Genomic DNA, 20,702 nt, shown 5'->3' on the forward strand with positions numbered 1-20,702 from the left:
ATTTAGCCCCTATGTCAAAACATTTGGCCTGAATTCATGGATGGATTTAAGTTTTTCCCATTATTTTTCAGAAAACTAAACTCACACTTCTTGATTTATTGATCCTAATATCCTGTAACTGCAGAGTAAGAACATTTAAGTGTCTGTTTTTCAAAGACACATGGGTATACCAGCATGACACAAGACAGGAAGCGAACACACATTCATACAGAACTCTAACATTGCCAAAAAGAGACAACAACACATATTTTAGTGCCTGAACATTATCACTGTCGGCACAAAGTGGTCATCCAAAAGCTAGTTGAAAACATTTCTAAACTAGTTCCAGGTTTTCCAAACAAACATAAAAGCAGCCGCTCAGACGGACAGGATGTCCTGTGACTCAGTCAAACACTCACCTCCAGGAACTTGTGAAACGCTGGCTTGGCCTCCTTGGCAATCCTCACGGCATCTTTGGCATTTAGAAAGTTGTCAATGTACGCTGAATACATGTTAGCTAGAGCCTCTTTGGAGAACTGGAGGGGGAAAAGAAGAAGATGTGTTCACATTTATGTCACAGCAGCTGGTTTTCAATAAACAATCCAGGTAGAGTTTAGTGTGGTTAGTCCCTGCACTGGTTAAAACCTCAATCCCTTATTTTGTGACTATATTTTATTTTGTTTTTCAGTTTGAGAAGCACCTTAGTAAAACAGGAGATCTGAATCACACAGGTAATTCATGCTGACCTGCTTCCTTTTCACAAATAGAGGGCGATGGACAGAGAGAGAAGAGCTCAGATATGAATAAAAGATGTGGAGACACAAACAGAGAGAGCGTTTACAGACATGTGGCACAATGGGCTGTTATTAAACTTGCTTTGTGCTGTTTTATGCAATATTCTGACCCTCCTCTTTTTTTATCATCAGTCTATCCCAGTGTCCACTCCGCCCTCTCCCTAGTCCCTCTCCTTAGTGTTTGAGGAGCAGTGAGAAGAGAAGGTGAGGATATGTCGCAGCAGAGGACAGAACTCAACCAAGCGTCTACTTTAAATCAAGTTGAAACCTTCCGCTCTGTTTATTATCTTTGTTTAAAAGGTATTGTTAACATTAATTAAGAACATGTCAAAAACAAAGGATATATGTTGGCTGCTGAAAAACAATAACATGATTACTGTAAATAACTGAATGAATATTTACATGACTTAATGATTCCTTATACCTACCCCTGGTAGGTGGTTTTAAGGCTGTATTTTCTAGGTTCCCATGCTCTGCAATAAGTGTTGGTTGATTTACATGGGAGCAGTGTAAATACAAGGATTTAACAGATGCATTAAAATGACCCTTAAACATTCAATGCCATCCTCTGTTGTGATAAATTTTGCAACAGAAAACAGTGTAAGACTTAGTCAGTTTATCCCTGACACAGTCTGCCTCGTTGCATATTTGCAAGTTGTACACAAACCAAATGATATGCTAATGATATAAATTAACAAACAGCAGAAGTTGTTGTACTGACAGGAACAGTGTACAGTCTGCAATGATGTACGATAATCATGCTTTCAAAAGGGTGCAAATGTCGATTTCGGAAAGAGACTTAATTACACAGTATGAGCATTAAACTGTTTCACAAATGACTCCACAACAGAGAGGCATCTTTGGTTTCAGACTCTACATAAGATGTATTACAGACAATCTACAAAAAGTGTAAATATTATATACATATAGCAGACCCAAGCAAGAGCTGCATGTATCACTTTAGGATTGAGGGAATCTTTCAGTCTTTCACCTACTTTTCATTACAGGTCTTTGAAAGAGTAAAAAGGCGATGACTGAAAGAGGATTTATTTATGTAAATCAGGCACAAAGACATCACGCATAAACCACACAGCTAAATGTAACAGTACAACAGCAAACACAGAGGGAAAAACTCTGCCCCGTGTGAGGCTCGAACTCACGACCTTCAGATTATGAGACTGACGCGCTGCCTACTGCGCCAACGAGGCCTGCAGGACATGCAGCTGCTGCGGCTTTAAGAGCCGCAGCGAGAACAGGAGGGGGAGGGGAGAAGAAAGGAGGAAGGGAGGGAGGGAGAGAGGGAGGGCCTGTCTGAGCAGTGTGGAGGATCAAACTAAACAGAGAAAATCCTCTTACTTACTCTCACCTTTCTGCTTGCAGTTATTTCAAAATGTGTTTGTATATTTTCTTTACAGAACACCCCATATGCTTGTTATTCAGGTAGCGGTTTCCTGTGTTTCCCTCATTGTGTTTGTGTGACAGTTTGTGTCTCCAGGGGGAGTTTGTGAAACTGTTTCATTCAAGCTGTGAGGAGCTGTGAGCGACAACAATAGCATTAACATAGCAAGAGAGCGAGAGGTTTTTTTCCCACTCAATAAAAAACAAAAGCCTGTGGCCACAATTAGAGATGTCAACTCTCGTTCACTTCAGTGACCCGGATCTTCGGATCTCGTTCAGCTGAACGATTCGTTCATTACATTCGTTCACCAGGTCGTTCAGTGACATTTCCGGTTTACCCGTAACTCACTCTCACTCGTTCACGAACAATACGGCTCCCATTGCATTACTGGTCTTCTTGTTCAATCATCACAAAATAACAGTTACTTGGCCCAACTATATTAAAAAGAAAATATTATATTTATATAAAAATAAACATTCATGTGTTATCTCATCTTGCTGTTGTGTCAGTTTATTTTTGAGCTCTTGTAATATCGTTTCTAGTATTGTACTTTACTTTATTTCTTTATTTCAGACACATACGTCCATATCTGTACAAAACACAATACATAAAATAAAATACGAAGACTACAACTTCATTGTGCGATCAGTTCATCATAGTTTATAACGCAGCACGGGGGGAACACAGACGTTTAATAACGTGGACCTGTGTTCAGATCTGTCTGTCAACAGAGACTGCAGTCCGCTGTGTACTACATATATTTTACACAGAGCTGTAGATGATCAGGCTTTATGATCAAACTTTTATATCTCGTCATCACTTCAGTCCGCGATGACCCGCTCCCCCCCTCCCTCTGTGCAGATGCTCTCTCCCTCTCAGCGCTGCGAGTCTGCATCACCGTTTTTATGATATGTTGTTTTTAAAGTTTAACGGAGGTGAATGAGGCTCCTTATATATTCACAGGGCCTGAGGATGTAATATATTTAATCAGAGTCTGAGTCTGTGAATTGACTTGTATGTACAGATGCACCTAATCAGGTCGCTTCGTTCAGTGAACGAGAGAGAGAGAGAGAGAGAGACATTCGGTCAAGCGATACGTTCAGTCACTGTCACTCGTTCATGAACGATGATACGTTCAGTCGTTCTCCTAACCAATGATGGTGATTTGATACATTAGATGTGATACAAACAGCCCTCCTCTGAAACGCAATTGGCTCGTGCTAACATCAATCAGTCTGGTTTCCTAAAAGAAGAAGTGGGGAGCCAAGTGAATGAAAGGAACGACTTTGATGCTTGAAAGTGAACGGATCATTCCGTTCACTGAAAAGATTCGTTCTTTTTGAACGAGTCGTTCAGGACCGAAACATCTCTAGCCACAATGCATTCTGGTCTGTCCATGAAGAAACCAGGCTTCTTCCTCTTCAGTTAATTTCTGAGTTTGGATAAAAATGTTAGTCTAGACAACCAGTTCTTCAGTGTCTATTCTAAAAGACTAAAATCTGAAATGGGGCCAAACACGGAAGTGTCAGAGCGCTGTTTTTCTATGTTGAGTGGCATCTGAGGGTCATGGGAAATGTTTAATAGGTCGCCAAAAGGTCAGCGGGAAAACAAAATGATAATCTAGTTGCCAACTGCAGACCATCTCTAAATAAAACTCAGTTAAACAGAAAGGGTCTTTAGGAAAAATATTAGGTTACCTAGGATGTGACATTTGGCACAGTTACACAGAGCTGAATGAGTGTCTGCTTTCAAACTTTCCAGGAAATTCTGCACATCAGATTGACCTTATTTTAACTGTCATGCTGTTAAGTAACTTAACTTCAGTCATTTACATACAGCCCCTACTACACATGAACCTCTGACAATTACCAGATGATTTCAGGACAATCAGGTTCTGACATAGTCCAGACATGACCTTTCACACATGCCTCACACAGCAGGAGACCGTCTGCCTAAGGTGCTCAAAACTTGAAATACTTGGTCTGATTTAGCTGAGGAGGGCGTCTGGGTAGAGCAGAAGGGTGACTGTTTCTGGGTTAATATCAGTACATGTATAAGGATGTTTCCGCAATACAAACATAACATACTGAGGTGAGCAGTAAACAGTTTAAAGCACTGAAACTCCACTCTATGTAAACAACATCATCAGCCCGTCTACTCGCTCCCGGTGAAGGTTCCAGACCATTACCTGCTGCATTCACACACATCGGCTCACCCTGACTTTGTGCAGACTTTTCACTTTGGGGCTGGCAGGAAGAATTCAGCTTAAAGTCAGGGTGGACGGATTTGGCCATTTGCATTCACATGTTCACCGCACCCAAACTGATTCTAATCAAAATTCAGCGTAAAACTGAAACTTGCAGCGACTTGCAGTTTCAAAGATAGCAGGAGAGGTCAGCTCGTTATCACTACTCACCGATTGGATGAGGATGTTTCCGATGGTCTGCCTATCGTGCCATTGGCCGACGCAGGAAGCAACTTGCTCCAAGAAGTGCTCGTGGTGCTCCAGGATCTCTGGGATCTGGTAAAACATCTCGTCCACCAGCAGAGGGTCGACTATGGAGCCGCCGTCCGTCTGTTTGAGAGGACGCATGTAGCCCTGAGGGAACAGGACTTGTTAGCACATCTCAAGTCATTTAAGCTTTCAAGAGGTAAGCTAGTTTGAGTCTGGATACAGACAAAAAAACATAGGTACCACTCCCGTGTGTGTTGAAGGACAGATTCAGAGGGCGATTAGCTTAGCATAAAGAGTGGAAGTTTACAAATCTGCCTACCGACACCTTTAAATCCACAATTTAACACATTGTTTGAAAATCCAGTGCACAATGAGACAGATATAAAACAGGTTTATGTGATTATAATGAGAGTTATGTGCTGTAACTATTTGTTTCTCCGACAAAAGCTTTATGCAACGACAGAGAAATCGACACACTTGAAGAAGGTGCATGAGGTAAACACATGGGAACCCAGTATGCAATATGGGAGTGTTTACAGACTGTGTAAATAAGGGATAAAGAATAGGTAGCAGGTTGTTATAGCAGAAGTGGTGAGACAAGGGCCCATCTTCCTTATAGACACACACGCTTACACACACTCTGCTGTCCATTCAAGCTGAGAGAAATTTGGAGATGCAATTAGCTGTGTAAAATGGACTCAGACATGTGACCCTGAGTCTCCAGGAGCTGTAAGGTCCCGACAAGTCGTGCGTGGCTCACTGCCTGACTTCATGACACATTAGATGACTAAAGCGATCTGCCGCCTATAAAAGTTACTGAAGAGAGTTTGGACAGAAAGGGAAGCAGCAGGGACTCAGTGTGCGCTTCCTCCAACAATTTGTTCTTGGAAATGTCTTTCATAAGAGCTCAGTAACTGCCAGGAAACGCTAACTTCATCTTACAGGAAGGCATCGGGCTCTTTTGAACTACATGACACTCTCATCTACTAATATCCACCTGACTTCTTTGATGATCAAAAGCCAAAGGATGTTCCAAATATCTCCGTGATTATAAAGAGGTTATGAATTATGCACTGACATTTAATGCTGCTTTTTAGTGAGAGTAGTTATATGGCAGTCCCAGGGCAGTGTGTCAGGTCAGGAGGCCGACAAAGAGAGCGGAAGAGGTGTGATCGCAATGTAGGTCATCATGATCCACCTTCTGTAAAATCTGATGATGTCACGGTTCTTTGAAAGCACCTTGGCGAGGGGTCGATTACAGTGACATATAGAAAAATTTCACATCCGATGATTTTCGTTCCCAGAATGTCGAGATGATTCATCTCTTTTATCATCAAAGTATAGTACAGGTATTACATTTCTCATACATTGCTCATCCTTATAATGAAATGATCGTCCTGCCCTTTTTTCTCTGAAAAAGACGCTTTCTTGTGGGTCGTGATAATTTGGGCTACTTTTTGTAGCATTTGGGTTGTTCCCACCAACCACAATTTGGGCTACAGACCAATAAATCCTCCCCTCTCTCCATCGAGCTGCATGTTTTAGACTCACAGAGTTTGTTACAACAACTGAAGACCATAAAAGTAAAAGTAATTTTCATAACTAATGACAGTTACATTATGCAATCTAGCAAAACCTGCTATTTTGCCAATACTTGCTCCTCTTTAAGCTCTTTTTTGGTCCCCACACACTCCTGAGAAAAATGTTGAGCTCTTAAGCAGCCACATACCCGGCTATGCTCACCAGCTGACTTCGTTGTACAGAACACATGCAGTGTCGAGAAACAACCCTGATGGTAGCAGGGAGCAAACAGTAAAGTTGCGGGCTGTAAAACCAAAACAATGAGCTAAAAGAAGCTAAAATGTTCAGTATGACTGAAAGGGGACTGAAAGGGAAAGGGGATGTCTTTGTTAGTTACAGTTAGGGGTGGGCGATATGACCTAAAATCCTATATTACAGGATTTTTTCTGCTTTTTGCGGTTACAGTATTATCTCTCTATATTAAAAAATGAAAAGGGTTACTCTACTGAAAGCATGATTTTAGCTCTTTTTGCTCTATTGTTAATGTAAGGGAACACACCTTAGCAGAGAAAAATGATTTTTAATTTAACAAATGTGTTCATTGGTGCAAAATAGGAATAAAATGAGGTAAAGGCCTTCCTGTGTTTTGGGAGGAGTAACCTGCTCTGTTTGGAGCTGTCAGTGAACTAAGCAACCTCGGTCTGAGCAATAAAGAATATTTGGGGAAGTAATCTAAGACTTTCGTCTTCATATCCTCACTCAGCCGTGTTTGTCTTCCTCTGGCTTCAATATATCTGAAAGAATTGGCTTCACAGGAGATGCTGACATATTCCTCCCCTGACAGGGCATCAGTGAAATCTTATGAGTCACTGATTATTTAGCGACTCTGACACCTGCATGAAAAAGTAGTAGTAGCAGAAAAACTAAAATGTGTGTGTTTATCCCGGTGTTGACAGTATTGCAAAATCCATGTCGTGGCAGAACGTGACACCGGTATTGAATCCGGTATACCGCCCACCCCTAGTTACAGTATGTGTATGTTTTTTACTATGTGCTACATCCATTCATAGCTACAATGAAAACACAGCTTATATTAATACTTTATGTCAGACCAGGTATCCAGTCCTACCTCAGCTGACAAAAAAAAATTGACTGTGTCTCACAGAAACCTTCACAATCCCGAAAAAGGAAACGCAAGCAGTGTAGCATTTTAACTTCGGACAGCGCGGCCTTAGAGCTGTCTCAGCTGAACCACATCTGACACCCTCCTTCAGGGATCTGCACTTTCACTGCAGTCACCGTGGTAACACTTACTTTACCTGTGTCACCATGGGAACACAGCCCAGGATTATTCACTTTGTGGCCACACACATAGACAGACACACACACACACACACGCAGAAACACATGCAAGAGGAGAAGCACAATAAAGTCAGTGTGCATGTGAGATGCACAATGCACAATCACACACACACAGGTGTATGCAAGCACACACACCTTTCACCCACACACAGCATTTTAATGACAAGCAGGTTATATAAGCAGGTGATCACAGGTATGAAGGTGACAAGTGTGTGTGAATGTGACAGAGAGAATGATGCGGCTAAGATCTGAGGTAAAGGTAAGTTAGCTGTTCGAACAGAGACAGGTATAGGATACGGTAGAGAGAGAGTGTATACGTGTGTGTGTGTGTGTGTGCAGATATTGCTGATGACAGTGCGATGTGACAGGGTTAGCAGATTAGTCTCACAGGATGAATGAATAAGTGGATTACATAACTCCTTTGTTACCTACATTTGTTATTCATGTCCTCGGCAAGCTGTCAATCCACTACGGTGTGTTTGTGTGTGTGATGTGTGACACAGTGTGTGTATGTCAGTTACTCACTTATTAGATCAGATTTAAGAATATCTGCAGTGAACTGTATTTCGGTGTGTGTGCATATGTTTTTGTGTTACCTGTATGAGACTGCGTAGTGACTCCACATATGACTGCTCTGTGTCGAAGAGGGTCATCATCACATGCTTCCTCATGTCCTGCAGACACAGAAGAAGGAGAAGGTCAATCATTAGAGCGTTTGGATTTATCTTCACACAAACCGACACTGTGATGTTATACTGTGATATGCAACACAGCAGAATGTGGAGACGGCAGACTGGGCTAGTGTCTGCTGTAAGCAAAATAAATATTTTCAGTACAGACTCAGGACGAGGAAAAACAGAGTTTACAAAGTGTAAAAAACAAGGTTAAAATGTGTTTTTAGCCACAGAGGTCTTCTTTAGTTGTTTTACCGTTTTATGAAGGCACACTATTGTAGCCTAAATGATAACATGGACATCATGTTAGTGCAACATCATTGGATTCCCATCTGCAGCCTTTGTTCACACTCTCTTTCCACGTGTCCTGTCTGTTGAGCTTTCATGCTAACAAGACACAAGAAATCTGAGCAAGCTTAATTTAAATACTTAATTTAAAGCAACAATCTGGTTAATCTCTCGAAGATTTCAGTTTCGCTCTCTTTGGCGGCACCTATGGCGATACTTCCCAGATATTCAGACAGTGTTGCATGTGTGACGTCGACGGTTGGCTCTGGTTGGAACTCTTTTCCTCGTTTTGCTTTTTAGACTGTTTGCCTTCATCTGAGCGTCTGTTTCTTTTTCTTCGGATTTTCACTTATTTTTGAAGCCACTTAGCTCCGCCTACCGTCTCTGGCAGACCAACCACTGCTGGGTGATGGAAAACGCGTCGCTAACTGGCCGATTTTTTCCTCGAAAGTCGCCACAGACCCCCAGTCCAAAGGCTTTCATCATTGGTGAATCATGGTAAATGGACTGTACTTATATAGCACTTTTCTAGTCTTTGCAACACTTTGCGGGCACTCAAAGCTGCTTTTACACTACATGTCACATTCACCCATTCATACGCTGATGGCAGAGACACGTAAACGTACCCAACTGTCAATCAGTCATCACGTTCATACCCGTTGGCTATGCCACCCGCAGCAAATTGAGGTTCAGTGTCCTGCCCAAGGACACTTTGGCATGTAGCCTGAGGGAGCTGGGGATCGAACCTCCGACCTTCCGATTGAAGGACTCTACCACTGAGCCACAGCTGCCCCTCAATCGCCGTTGTGTTACCTCATTCGCCGATAGATAGTGACTTAACAGACATGTATTGAAATGAAAAATTTCCAGATTATCACTTTAAATAAGAAACCAGAATTGCGCCATTGCAGGTTAAAACTCTCAGATGTACGTCGCTGTGGACAAAGGCGTCTGCTAAATGAAAGTGTAACATTGTAGAATTGTAAAATTCCACCTTTTGTGTATTTTTCCAAAAGAGGACAGCCTTGTTATTATCTGTAATTATTATTGAGCATTTTAGCTTTCAGGTGTTAGTGTTTGAACAGATTTCCTAAATGAGGTGATTCTGAGATGATTTACAACTGCTGTATGAGGCTGAATGGGACCACATTGGAGAATAACTGACAGGTAGTATATTATATATTATAATATTACCAAACTTAGCTTTATATGGTTATATTTTCTTAGCTGATACGTACTAAATGAAAAGTTCAAAACATGGAGCCTGTTGTCTTTCTGCTATTTTAAAACTCCCATTTCCTTCTCTGCATGTCTCCTTTGCATAATCCGTCACACAACGCTGAACCATGAAGATCATCATGATCACTGCTGCTCGTTGTGTGCAAAACCTACGTCTCAAACCACAATGTAGTTTTCTTATCTCATATCCTTCTGGTCTAATTTGGTAAGATTAAAAAGCTATAGTACACACACACACACACAAACACGCACACACACGCACTGAAGGATTAGAGGTCACCGAGGCCAGGAAGTCCACAGAAGCAAAGCATGACTCAGCAGTTCACTCTAACAATGACTCATGATTTATGGATGCAAGTGAATGAACTGCTGCAGCGACACAAACCAACGTGTCAAGGGCAAAAAGGAAACAGACAGACTGAAACTGAAGGAGGAGAAGAAACACGCAGAAGGAAGGAAGAAGAAATGAACTTCGGAAACAAATAAAGAAGTATTATATATAATAATATGGGTGAGTAAAAGGAGCATGGAAAAAGTCAAACGCATTATCTCAGGGGTCTCTGGGGAGACTCCCAAAGTACTCTGTCCTCAAACATGACTTTGTAAATACAGACAGAGCTACGGGCTAAACCCTATGGTGCATATACTATAACCACAACGTCTCTCTCTCTCTCTCTCTCTCACTCACACACACACACACACGGACAGAGGCCTCATATACACAGGAGGAGGACTTTCTCCCCTCTGCCAGCACCACTGTGCCCTATAAATAACCGTAACAATGACTTCCCAGAAAGGCTATGTTTAGTGTTTGGCATCTGAAGGGATCCCAGGGGCGCTGTGGGGTACCACCGGAGGGTGAAGGGTGGTGTCTAACTGTGTGTGTGTTTGTGCGTCACCCAGAAAGTGCATGGATGGTCAAATAGTGCAGAAAATCACTTTTAATTTACTACAGGTGGACTGTAACATGCCACTGTGACTCAAGATTGTGTCAGATTATGTTGTAAGATCGACATTGTTGCTTCATTACAGAGCGAGGGATTCAGTCCAAGTCTACTCTGCCCTGAGATATAAACACAAACACAATGGAGTGAAGGGAATAAACACATGGTTAAACATGGCTAAAGAGGGAACACGCAACACCACAGTAATCATCCATTTATACTCCCCAATTACTTTCCAGAAGGACCACTTTATTCAAACGACATCTTGGTTCAGTCTGCTGATACAGCGGGCAACAGGGAAGACACTGAATCCAAGCTTCTAAAGTACTACTGAATTTCACATCGCCAAATTTTAACTGGACTGGTTTCAGTAACTGTTTTGTTGTCAAACTCCAACTGTATTGCACCAAAATTAAAGATGTGAACCTAAGGAAGCTGAGAGGGCACATTTTTCAGCCATCTTCAGGTCACTGCAGATAACTACTCGAGGTTTCTGCCTGTTTAAAGAAAGTTTTCCTGCTACTGTTGTCAAGTACTCATGGTGGATTAATGTTGGGTTTTAAATAATAAAACAACTAATATGTTAATAATATAACAAACAGTACGGCCTAGACCTGCTCTTTATATAAAGTGTATTAAGATAACGTCTTTTGTAATGTGGCACTACATCATCAAAGATTGATTGATTGGTTTAATTGAAGTTTAATACATGGTCTTCATTGGACTTCACTGATGCAGACATTTTTATTATATATATATAAAAAGAAATATATATATATTATAATTTACCCTGCAAATCTTTAGGCAGGAACCAGTCTGAACTAGTCTGGGTCTTTTAATATGATGAGTGCATTCAAAATGATTAATTTTCTGTCTGTGACATCAATAAACTGACTTATCATTTAAATTGATCAATTCTTGTACTGTATCAGTTTAACTTCCCTGACACAATGCTGCACATACACAAAAGCACACACACACACACACACACACACACACTGTACTCCAAACAAGAAACCAGCAGCCTCTGCATGAATGTCATATACAAATTATACCTCATTATATGATTAAATTAACAAATGCAGATCCACTCTCTCTGCCTGTAAAACTCGCTAATTGGAATCAAGTCAACATGACAAAAACAGACGTCTGAGATCGACTGCCGTCTCTACTGTTTAATAAGCATGTGCACACACACGTGCACACACACGTGCGCAGCGTAGGAGTGAGTCTGATCCTCAGAGAGCTTCACAGTGCATAATGATGCAGCAGTGTGACCCAACAACATAAGATGGGGAGTAACGTGTGTCTGTGACAGTGAGGTAAAACAAGAGGGAACTTCCCTGAAGAGAGGAATGTCCTTCTGTTCTGAGCTGCTCGCTTTTATTAGATTAAACTTAAACACACGCATATACACACACACACACACACCAGAACATGGTGAAATAATGCTTGGAATGCTACTTTCATTTTACATGCATGGTTACCATAGTAACCCCAGCTGTGAGGCTGAATGGTCACAATAAAGGCGGATCTCAAGAGCCACTGAGTCCAGCCTCAGAGCAGAGAGTTCATATGGATCCAGTGTAATATCACAACACACATACACATACACAATGACACAGCACTGTTTGCTGTGTCATTGTTCCCCCATGTCTTTTGTTACATCTTGAGTCATATTTTTGTGTTTAAATGACAGGGTAAGAAATTAGTCACGATCGGATAGCTAACATTTAGCTGTAAATAAGTTTAAACACTTCATTTGGAGGTGCCATCCCTCATTTCATAAAATAACAGTGGCAAACTAGCTATAGCTAGTCCAGGCCAAAGTTGACCAAGGAAGTTGGTCTCTTAAAATTGATGGATGCTCATAACAAAACAGTGTAATATTTTTAACATTTGCCTCTATTACTTTGTTCCAAATAGTGTCTGACTGACCTTAGGGTTTGTTAACTCCTTGTATGACTGATTGGGTTTTTTCGTCCCTTTAGGCTTATTTTTCACCGTGTTACTATGTTCCCAGGTCTCAATTACTTTTCATATTTTAATTACTTGGTCTCAATGTTGCCATAAATAAAAACAAATATGAACAAAACTACAAAAATAAGAGTAAAGTAGTAATAAACTAGAATTACCTTCTGCAGAGGTGGTTGGAAGGAGTAACTGTGATGACACAGGTGTAACAGAAGCGTAACGAGCTCAAGCACAGGTGTAACTAATTGATTACTGATTGCTACGTTCCAAATTAAATATAAACACCATGGACTGTCATGCACATTCATAGCCTTTGAACATATGTCACAACAACAACTTAAATATCCAACAAAAAAAGACAAAATATACCCGAAGCCACCCCCGACCATGACACCTGTCTCATCAGGCATTATTCATCAAGTACACTGCCATCAAATACTGGCTTTATAAGTGCAGCCCTGCGAAAAAGAGGTTTTCTTTTCACACGGAGGAACATTATTCTGCTTCGGGATTTAAAGGCTGTCTACTTTAGTTTCCCCTGAGCGACCTCCAATCATCCTCCAGAGGACAGAGGGATCGGCCACGGGTCAGTTATCCCCACACCTCGCCTCACTGCATCCTGACAGTGATACAGCCTGACAGGTACATGTTGTTGTTGTTTTTATGTACTGTATTCAACATGTTCAGACAGTGCTCTGAATGTATCCACCAGCATCTGAACATGTGGTTTTAGCCCAGTCAACAACATAAGTGTGGCTCTTGGAACGGCAGTAATTCTCGCCCGTCCAGTAATTAAAGAAATTAATTATACAAGTCAGGGCAGTCAGGCTGAACTGAACTGTCTCAGACAGAAAGATACTGGTGGTCATGGTGCAGAAGTACACAAAACAGTCTTGAAACAGATATATATGCAAAAAAAACAATCTGCATCCTCGCTTTTATCCCGCTAACACATGCAAACACTCATATATGTACACACCCACACAAGGTGTGCATTTCCAAAACCCTCAATCTTACACACACTCCAACTGGTCATCAATCTTTATCCCTCGATATTCAAAGCACTAACTCTTTAAAGTGTTTTTTTGACTGTAGTGACTTCACTTCTAAGTCCATTTCCTTTGTTTTAGTCACATTAACCTGAAGAAAATTGCTAAATCACCCCTTACAGAAGAAGAACCACCCAAGGATAATTTGTGTTAAAGAAACAGTTAAAACCACTTAGAGCTTAATGATTGCCTGCTGACATAATTGCTGATTATGTAACATGCCTCCTGTTATGGAACAAGTCTTGCTGGTATGAATTTGGTCTCAATTAATTTGGAATACTTCACTGAAATACAGTATGTGTGCAAACTTTTGTTTTAATAACCTTGAAATAGTGCCTGAATAACAATTACTTTAAAGAGGGGGTATTATGCTGTTTCACATTTTAAGACATATATACAATGTTACAATGTTGGATGTCCAGACTAAATGTGGGTGAAATTTCAAATCTGTAGGTAAAAGTATGTTGGAGTAATCCCCTGCTAAAAAAGTCTCAGTCTGCAGGCTGCTGTGAAAGCTCGCTTTAAGACCGACTTCTCCAGACGCTTCAATTTGTGATGTCACAAAGTGGCGGAACTCTATATTTGGGCATCTGCTGAGGACACAGCAGTTCAAGGACACGCCCACCCAGCAGCTAAGGATGATTTTTTTTTTTCACTCTACCACTCTGCTCAATGGCTGTGCTCAGTGAGTTGGTTAAGAATGTTTTGGAGAAAATGTTTCTTTGCCTGTGAAGGAAAAACATCAGTGTTTACTTTTCCAAAGGACAAGAGCTCCAGACATTCATTTCAAATGGACTCCATGACTCTGTAACACAGCCACAGGGTAGGAGGCGTGCCTCAATCACTGAGTTCTGCCACTTGGCAGGCTTCGAAGAGCTGGCCAATCAGAAGAAAGTGGGCTTGTATGGGCGGGGTTTCTTAAAGAGACAGAGCAGACTGAGTCGTTTCAGATAGAGGCTGTATGAGGGCCCGCACAGAGCACCAGTCTGTAAAAAGAGTCTTTTAACTGTAAATTCTGCTAAGTTACTCCACAGGTGAAATGTGAAGCTTGAAATAATACCCCACCTTTAATCTTGGTATTAAGGAATGCTTGTGTCTTTTTAAGGTGCCTCCTAAATTAGAAATCCTACATACACCGAAACGAGCGACCTATTTTTAGGGGCGGAAGTCTTGAGGTTGCAAATTATTTATAATCAGATTACTTTAATGCATTTAACAGCCCAGATCTCAGGACAAATGTTGCCTAAAGAGTAATGAATACAAATAATCTGTTTGTGTAATTCAATCAGCCCAAAACAGCCAAGCTATGATCCACAGAAATAAAGAAAAAGAAATGTCAGGATAGATGGCTCTCAGGATTCAGCCCGTCGCTTCTTTATCTGGAGGCTACCAAGAGGAAACCCTTGAGTGTGTCTGTAAGAGGGAAACATCCTTACAAGTGTCTATGTGTGAGTAGTACAACATGTTCTCATGTGTCCCTCTGCCAGCTCTGGTGTCATGATAATAATTGTGGTCACAGGGGGTCCATAAAGTAAGCTGTTCCTCATAACCGCAGCCAAACATTACAGCAGAGCAGAGTCCGAGCACAGGCAGCATTGTCTAAAGTCAGTCTGGTTTATTTTAGTTTGTAGGAGACATCGCAATGTTTATCTTTCTCTGGTAGCGTTCTGTTCACTGCTAATACTGCTTTTCACACTCAGTCAGACCAGAAAAGAAATACATCTTTTCCTTTTTTATAATACACTGATTATCTGGGATTTTCTGTTGCTGTTTTTTTATTTACACAAACTCTTCCAGTAATTCTGGTCTCTGTACTTTGACAAGAACACACCAGGTGTTTGTGTTTTATCCATTATTGAAAAGAAAATAAATTCTGGTTTTCATCAGGCACCTTTTTTATACGGATGATTTCGCATCTAAAGTTGGCATTTTGCCAACAAAGGACTACAGTTCCCACTCATTTTTCTCTAAGTGCTGCAGCTGCTTTCAATCTTTCGCTATCAAGTATTTTGTAAGGTCGCTTTCTTTCTTTCTGTGACCTTCGCCGCCGTCAATAAGACTGGGACGCAGCTGGAACGACTTCAGCTGTATCTCTTCAAACTCCATACAGAATACAACTGCTCAATAATATTTGTATAGCGCCGGTAAAGGTTATGTTTAGATCATTTTAGAGGGTCTCAAAAATATCTTATTTGTCATGCGCTAACAGAGCTCATAGAAAAGTGAAGATGTCAATCAAACATTGTCTGTCACACAGTTGTGAGAAGAGCTCTAATTAGTAGAGTAATTGAAATCACCTGTGGGAGTTTATCACGGGTATGAAGGACCTGAAAGGTTATTTTGTTGATTTTTTTTTTTTTACATTATGTAACATTTTCACTGTTTTCTCATGCTTTAAAAAAATATTGGCATATTCAATGGTTACCTTTCATGTATTTTGAGGATGGAATGATTGAAGCAGTTTGAGAGTTAAATGAGAAGATTGACTTTCATGTCCAAACAAAGGCTATGAAGCTGGAGCCCTTAGCTTAGCTTAGCTTAGCGGGGACCAGAGGAAAATTGCTAGCCTGGCTTGGTCTTTGGTAACAAAATCTGCCGACCATCTAACTAACAAGTTATTCCTTGTTTGTTTAACTTGTACAAAATCACTTTTACTTTAAGTACTTTTAAAAATGAGTCCATAAAACCTGCATGTTTTAATTTGATGTTTATCAACATGTTTATTCGACGAGAACAATGTCCTCACTTACAGTGTCACTTTCTCCAATAGGCTATATTAGCCTAGCCAAGAATCAACACTCAATCTGTCACTGTTATTTTCCTTCAGTTCAGTGTTTTTGCACACAGCCGCATGACTGATCGGTGAGTCAACATAAAGGCATCTTTAATATGATAACAGGTTTTAATTACCCAAAGCTAGTTACCCGAGCTGAATTTATCTCATTAAAATCCTCAGCGACAGAAACACAGTCTCCTCTTTCCTCCCGTCTCATCGCTGTCGTCACACTTCTCCACCCTCCCCGACTGTATCCCCTGGCAACAGCCTGGCGAAAGCAGCAACAGGCAGCATCTAAGCCCGAAGAGAAAGCAACCTCATCACTCATCCCTCTGCCGCGGTTCAGCCATACAGCTCTGTGAAAACACGGAGATTGATTTTTACATCTCGGACGTGTTTCGAAGTGGAAGTACAGATAATAAAAGGAGTCTCGTCCTTCGCCTCTTCTTTATCTGCTACCTCTCAGCAGGCTTATGTAACAGCATGTGTGTCTGTTTGTCTATGTAGTCCCTTATTGTCATTGTTGGGACTTGGACTGCTGTGACCTACTCTGTACTGATCAATAATGTTCTCTCTTTCAGACACGCACGCACACTATTGATGCACCTCACAACTCCTCCATCATCATAATCATCTCCTCCATTACTTCCCTCTCCAAACTATCATCACACTCCTCACATAGGGCTCACATCCAATTCACAGTCACTTTATATAATAATGAATGTTAAGGTGTTAGATGAAAGGATCAGTCTTTTAGGGAGGCACGGTGGTGTCGCCTAGAACTAGAAGGTTCCTGGTTCGAATCCTGGTTTTGGACAGAGTGGGCCTTTCTGTGTGGAGTTTACATGTTCTCCCCGTACATGCGTGGGTTCTCTCCGGGTATCTCACACAGTCCAAAGACATGCTTGTTAGGTTCATTGGTGACTCTACATTTCCCGTAGGTGTGAATGTGAGCGTGAAAGGTTGTCTCTCTCTATGCGTCAGCCCTATGATTGACTGGGGTTTAGTCCAAGGTGTACTCCGCCTCTCGCCCAATGACAGCTGGGATTGACTCCAGCCCCCCGTGACCCTGATTAGCCACATAGATAATGGATTTTAATTGGTTTGCTGATTGAACTAATTTTTGGATAAATGATTAAAAAAGTAACTTCTAAGCAAATATATAATAAATGTTGGGTTGTGTAGTATAAATATTTGCTGTTTTTCTTCGTCTCTTATCATATTTAACTTTAAATTTGGAGGGTTTTGACAATTGGTTTGACTAACCAAGCAATCTTTACATTTATTTACCTTTTTTTTTTAGCCTGTATTTAAGTATTTTAAGAAAACAGACAGACATTCCTGTCAAAGTGAAGTAAAGGGTTAGCTTTCATTTTTAACATTTCTATAAGCACATGCGTCGGGAGAACTGTGGGGATTAAAGGGCCGGGTGTTAAGATTAGCAAATCTACAGCAGCTCTGTTATGCCTACAGTTTGTTTGTGACTTTGTGCGTTCGAATACAAATTAAGATGAAGATGTAATCCCAATTGTTTTTGTCTATTCTGCCCCCATTCAAACATACATAACTTGTTGTTTAAGACAAACACACAAAGTCCTAAGAGAGTCACATTAGAGTAAGATAAATGACGCCTAAAAACTAGTGAAGAAACTGTATGCAAGGATCAGAAACACAATGGACTGTGAGTCAAGACTCCAAACAGACTACAGAGAGTGTTTGTGACAGTAGGTGTTGGAGTTAATCGTGTGATTCACTCGGCTTTAATTCTATTATAGAGAGACGGAGAGAGGAGGATCTGCAGAAAGAGACATGAGTGAAGGAGGGGAGACATTTTAAAAGAAGGAATGAGCTAAAATACAGAAGGAAAAACTCGGAAAGACAGAAGAAATACGAGAGAATTCAAAGAAAGGTCTACAGGAATAGAAGTGGCAGAAGAAGAGCAGAGGAAGTTGGACATGCAGTTGATAACATCCTGCAGAAAAGCTGCAAAACAGGGAAAAATATTTGAACCGCAAAGAAAAGAAAACACTCATCTACCTCTCCGTGGGGGCCTCCAGCACAAACTCCATTCCCATTCAAATTCCTGCTAGAATTCCTGTTCCCGTTGTTGTTTCTCAACTGATCCACAGCATCCCTGTCCACCACGTCTTCTCCTCCTCCTCCTCCATCTCGCTCTCCTCCGCCTCCTTCATCCCCCGTATTCTCCCCGCTCTCGTTCATTTCCTCCAGAGCGATGCTGAACTGGGCTAGGGTTCGAACCATCTGCAGCATACGGACTGGTCCGTGCGCCCCGACGCACACTCACTTTGGCTCATAGACACACACGCAACAACTGCGAAACACCTGCCCGTTTGTTTACTCACACAAACTCGGTCTTCATGTCTGCAGGATGAAGTAAAGACACACCTGAGGGTCGAGGGAATCACCACCTTTCCTCTCTCCTTCTGCAAGGAAGCTTTAAAATAAATCAGACCCTTAGAAAACAACCTCCCTCTCTTCTGTAAATTCAGTCTTGTGCCTTCGGCGCGTGTGTCAGAGTGTGCGTCTGCTCTCTAGCAGGTAGACTCAGCTGTGTGCGAGAGGCAAAGCAGCGCACTTCAGCATGTCTGATCTGCTTCTACTGCATGGATGATGTAAGCAAGGAGCGCATGTCGCGGTGTGTGTGGACCACGGGAGAGATAAAAGTGTGTGTGGGTGTGTGCGCGTGTGTCATAGCCCTCCCCCTTGGGTGTGTATAATGAGAGACAGCAGGCAGGGCAGACGCTCACTGCTAGGCTCAACCAATCCCTCCTGAAATAATCGATGGAGGGATGAAGAGGAGGAGAGGATGACAGAGCTGTCATCATATAAATGACCCCTCTGCCATGTTAGCATCTTTTAACATCATACATGCTACCAGTTATATAAGTTGAGTGTCCTTTCTCACTTTGCAGTTAATTAAATCCTGTTGAGAAATACAGATTTGAATGAGAATGTCCTTCCTGACACATTAAATGGCAGCCGCCCACAGAAAACCATGACAACAGCCAGCAAGGTGAAATTTAAAGGACCAAACCTGTGCTTTGCATCTCATTAACTACAAGTCATGTAGACTTTTACAAGCATGTTGCAGCTTTTTGCATGTATTTCCCACCTTCCAGGCTGTAACCGGTTTCCAATCGAACTGCATTTTAATTCATCAATTAAAGGGGCAATCCACAGTATTTAATCATGAACTTCAATGAAGTCTTGTCTCTGGTTCGAGACTCAAAACTTGCATTCATAACTGGGGACGAGGGGTTTTAAAGAAGTAGGTATCAATGAAGTTTGAGTTGCATTATGGGAATTGTAGGATCAAGCTTTGACCAAAACGTGCGACTAAAAGACATCTTAGTCTCTATTGCTTCCATTTAAACCACCAATCTCTTGTGGGACACTTTAAGAAAGACCAATACTAAATCAGTGGAATACACATACATCGTACTTCTTCCCAGAGCCCAAGCCAAACCCAAAGGCATCCAATATAAAGTGGTACACAAACAGACATTGCACTGAGCAGTCTGGCTATTCTGACATAACGTCCCAGGTCTGTATTTGAGACGGGGCTTTACTCGTACATATATCATAACTTGTAAATTAACTTGTGTTAAAGGTTCAAATTTTAATCATAACAGCAGTCTCAACACATCCTCCATGTGTTTAACATTAAAGACACTTGAAGCACGGTATCTACCCCCCCATCAGTTGAAGAAGAGTGAAAAACTAACTGCAGGAAGAGTTAAGTTGAAAAGTATCTAATAGATGAGAAAGCAAAGTGTTGCAATCTTAATTTTATTGATAATTACATCAAAAAGTATATCTACAAAATGAGAAACTCAAAGCAACAAAATGAGAAGTCTGATATCTCGATAAGTTGAATATCCAGTCGAGTCATTATACTGTAGAACAGGTACTGATAATTTACCATTTCCTCCACATGCTTGGCTTGAATTGCCTATACTTTTCCTACTGGCTTTATGGGACAATATTTGCTTGTAGTGCCTTCACACATTTTCTTATATCTGTGCAGATAGTTGCAATCAGGACCATTTTCCATTGTCCTTGCCAACATCTGGAGCAGTTCTCCAACTTCACCTGCATGCACGTTCACGTGCCGCCTTGTTCAGTAACAGTTCCTGCCATTCCTCAATCATGTGTTTTACTTCCAATGATTTTACAGCAAATACAAGCAAGAGCAGTGCAACATGTTCGACAACCTCAAACTTTAAC

General features: G+C 41.3%; 1 protein-coding gene and 1 non-coding gene across 2 annotated transcripts in view; both read right to left on the reverse strand.

The window, feature by feature from the left end:
- Window positions 1–20,702, reverse strand: part of LOC138596852 (rho guanine nucleotide exchange factor 17-like) — a 66,542-nt gene that overhangs the window by 9,591 nt on the left and 36,249 nt on the right. Inside the window, exons 3-5 of the mRNA XM_069668279.1 lie at window positions 8,107–8,184; window positions 4,589–4,771; window positions 399–515 (exon numbers count right to left, since the gene is read on the reverse strand). Of these exons, the coding sequence (XP_069524380.1) occupies window positions 399–515; window positions 4,589–4,771; window positions 8,107–8,184 (378 nt within the window). The remainder of the gene's footprint in view (window positions 1–398; window positions 516–4,588; window positions 4,772–8,106; window positions 8,185–20,702) is intronic.
- trnam-cau (transfer RNA methionine (anticodon CAU)) lies at window positions 1,909–1,981 on the reverse strand. The gene has a single exon. It is a non-coding gene; the product is annotated as a tRNA-Met (tRNA).

This window comes from Semicossyphus pulcher, unplaced genomic scaffold (genome assembly GCF_022749685.1).
Source record: "Semicossyphus pulcher isolate SPU_LCO1_2020_fin unplaced genomic scaffold, fSemPul1.0.p SCAF_19, whole genome shotgun sequence".
Classification (NCBI taxonomy): domain Eukaryota; kingdom Metazoa; phylum Chordata; class Actinopteri; order Labriformes; family Labridae; genus Semicossyphus; species Semicossyphus pulcher.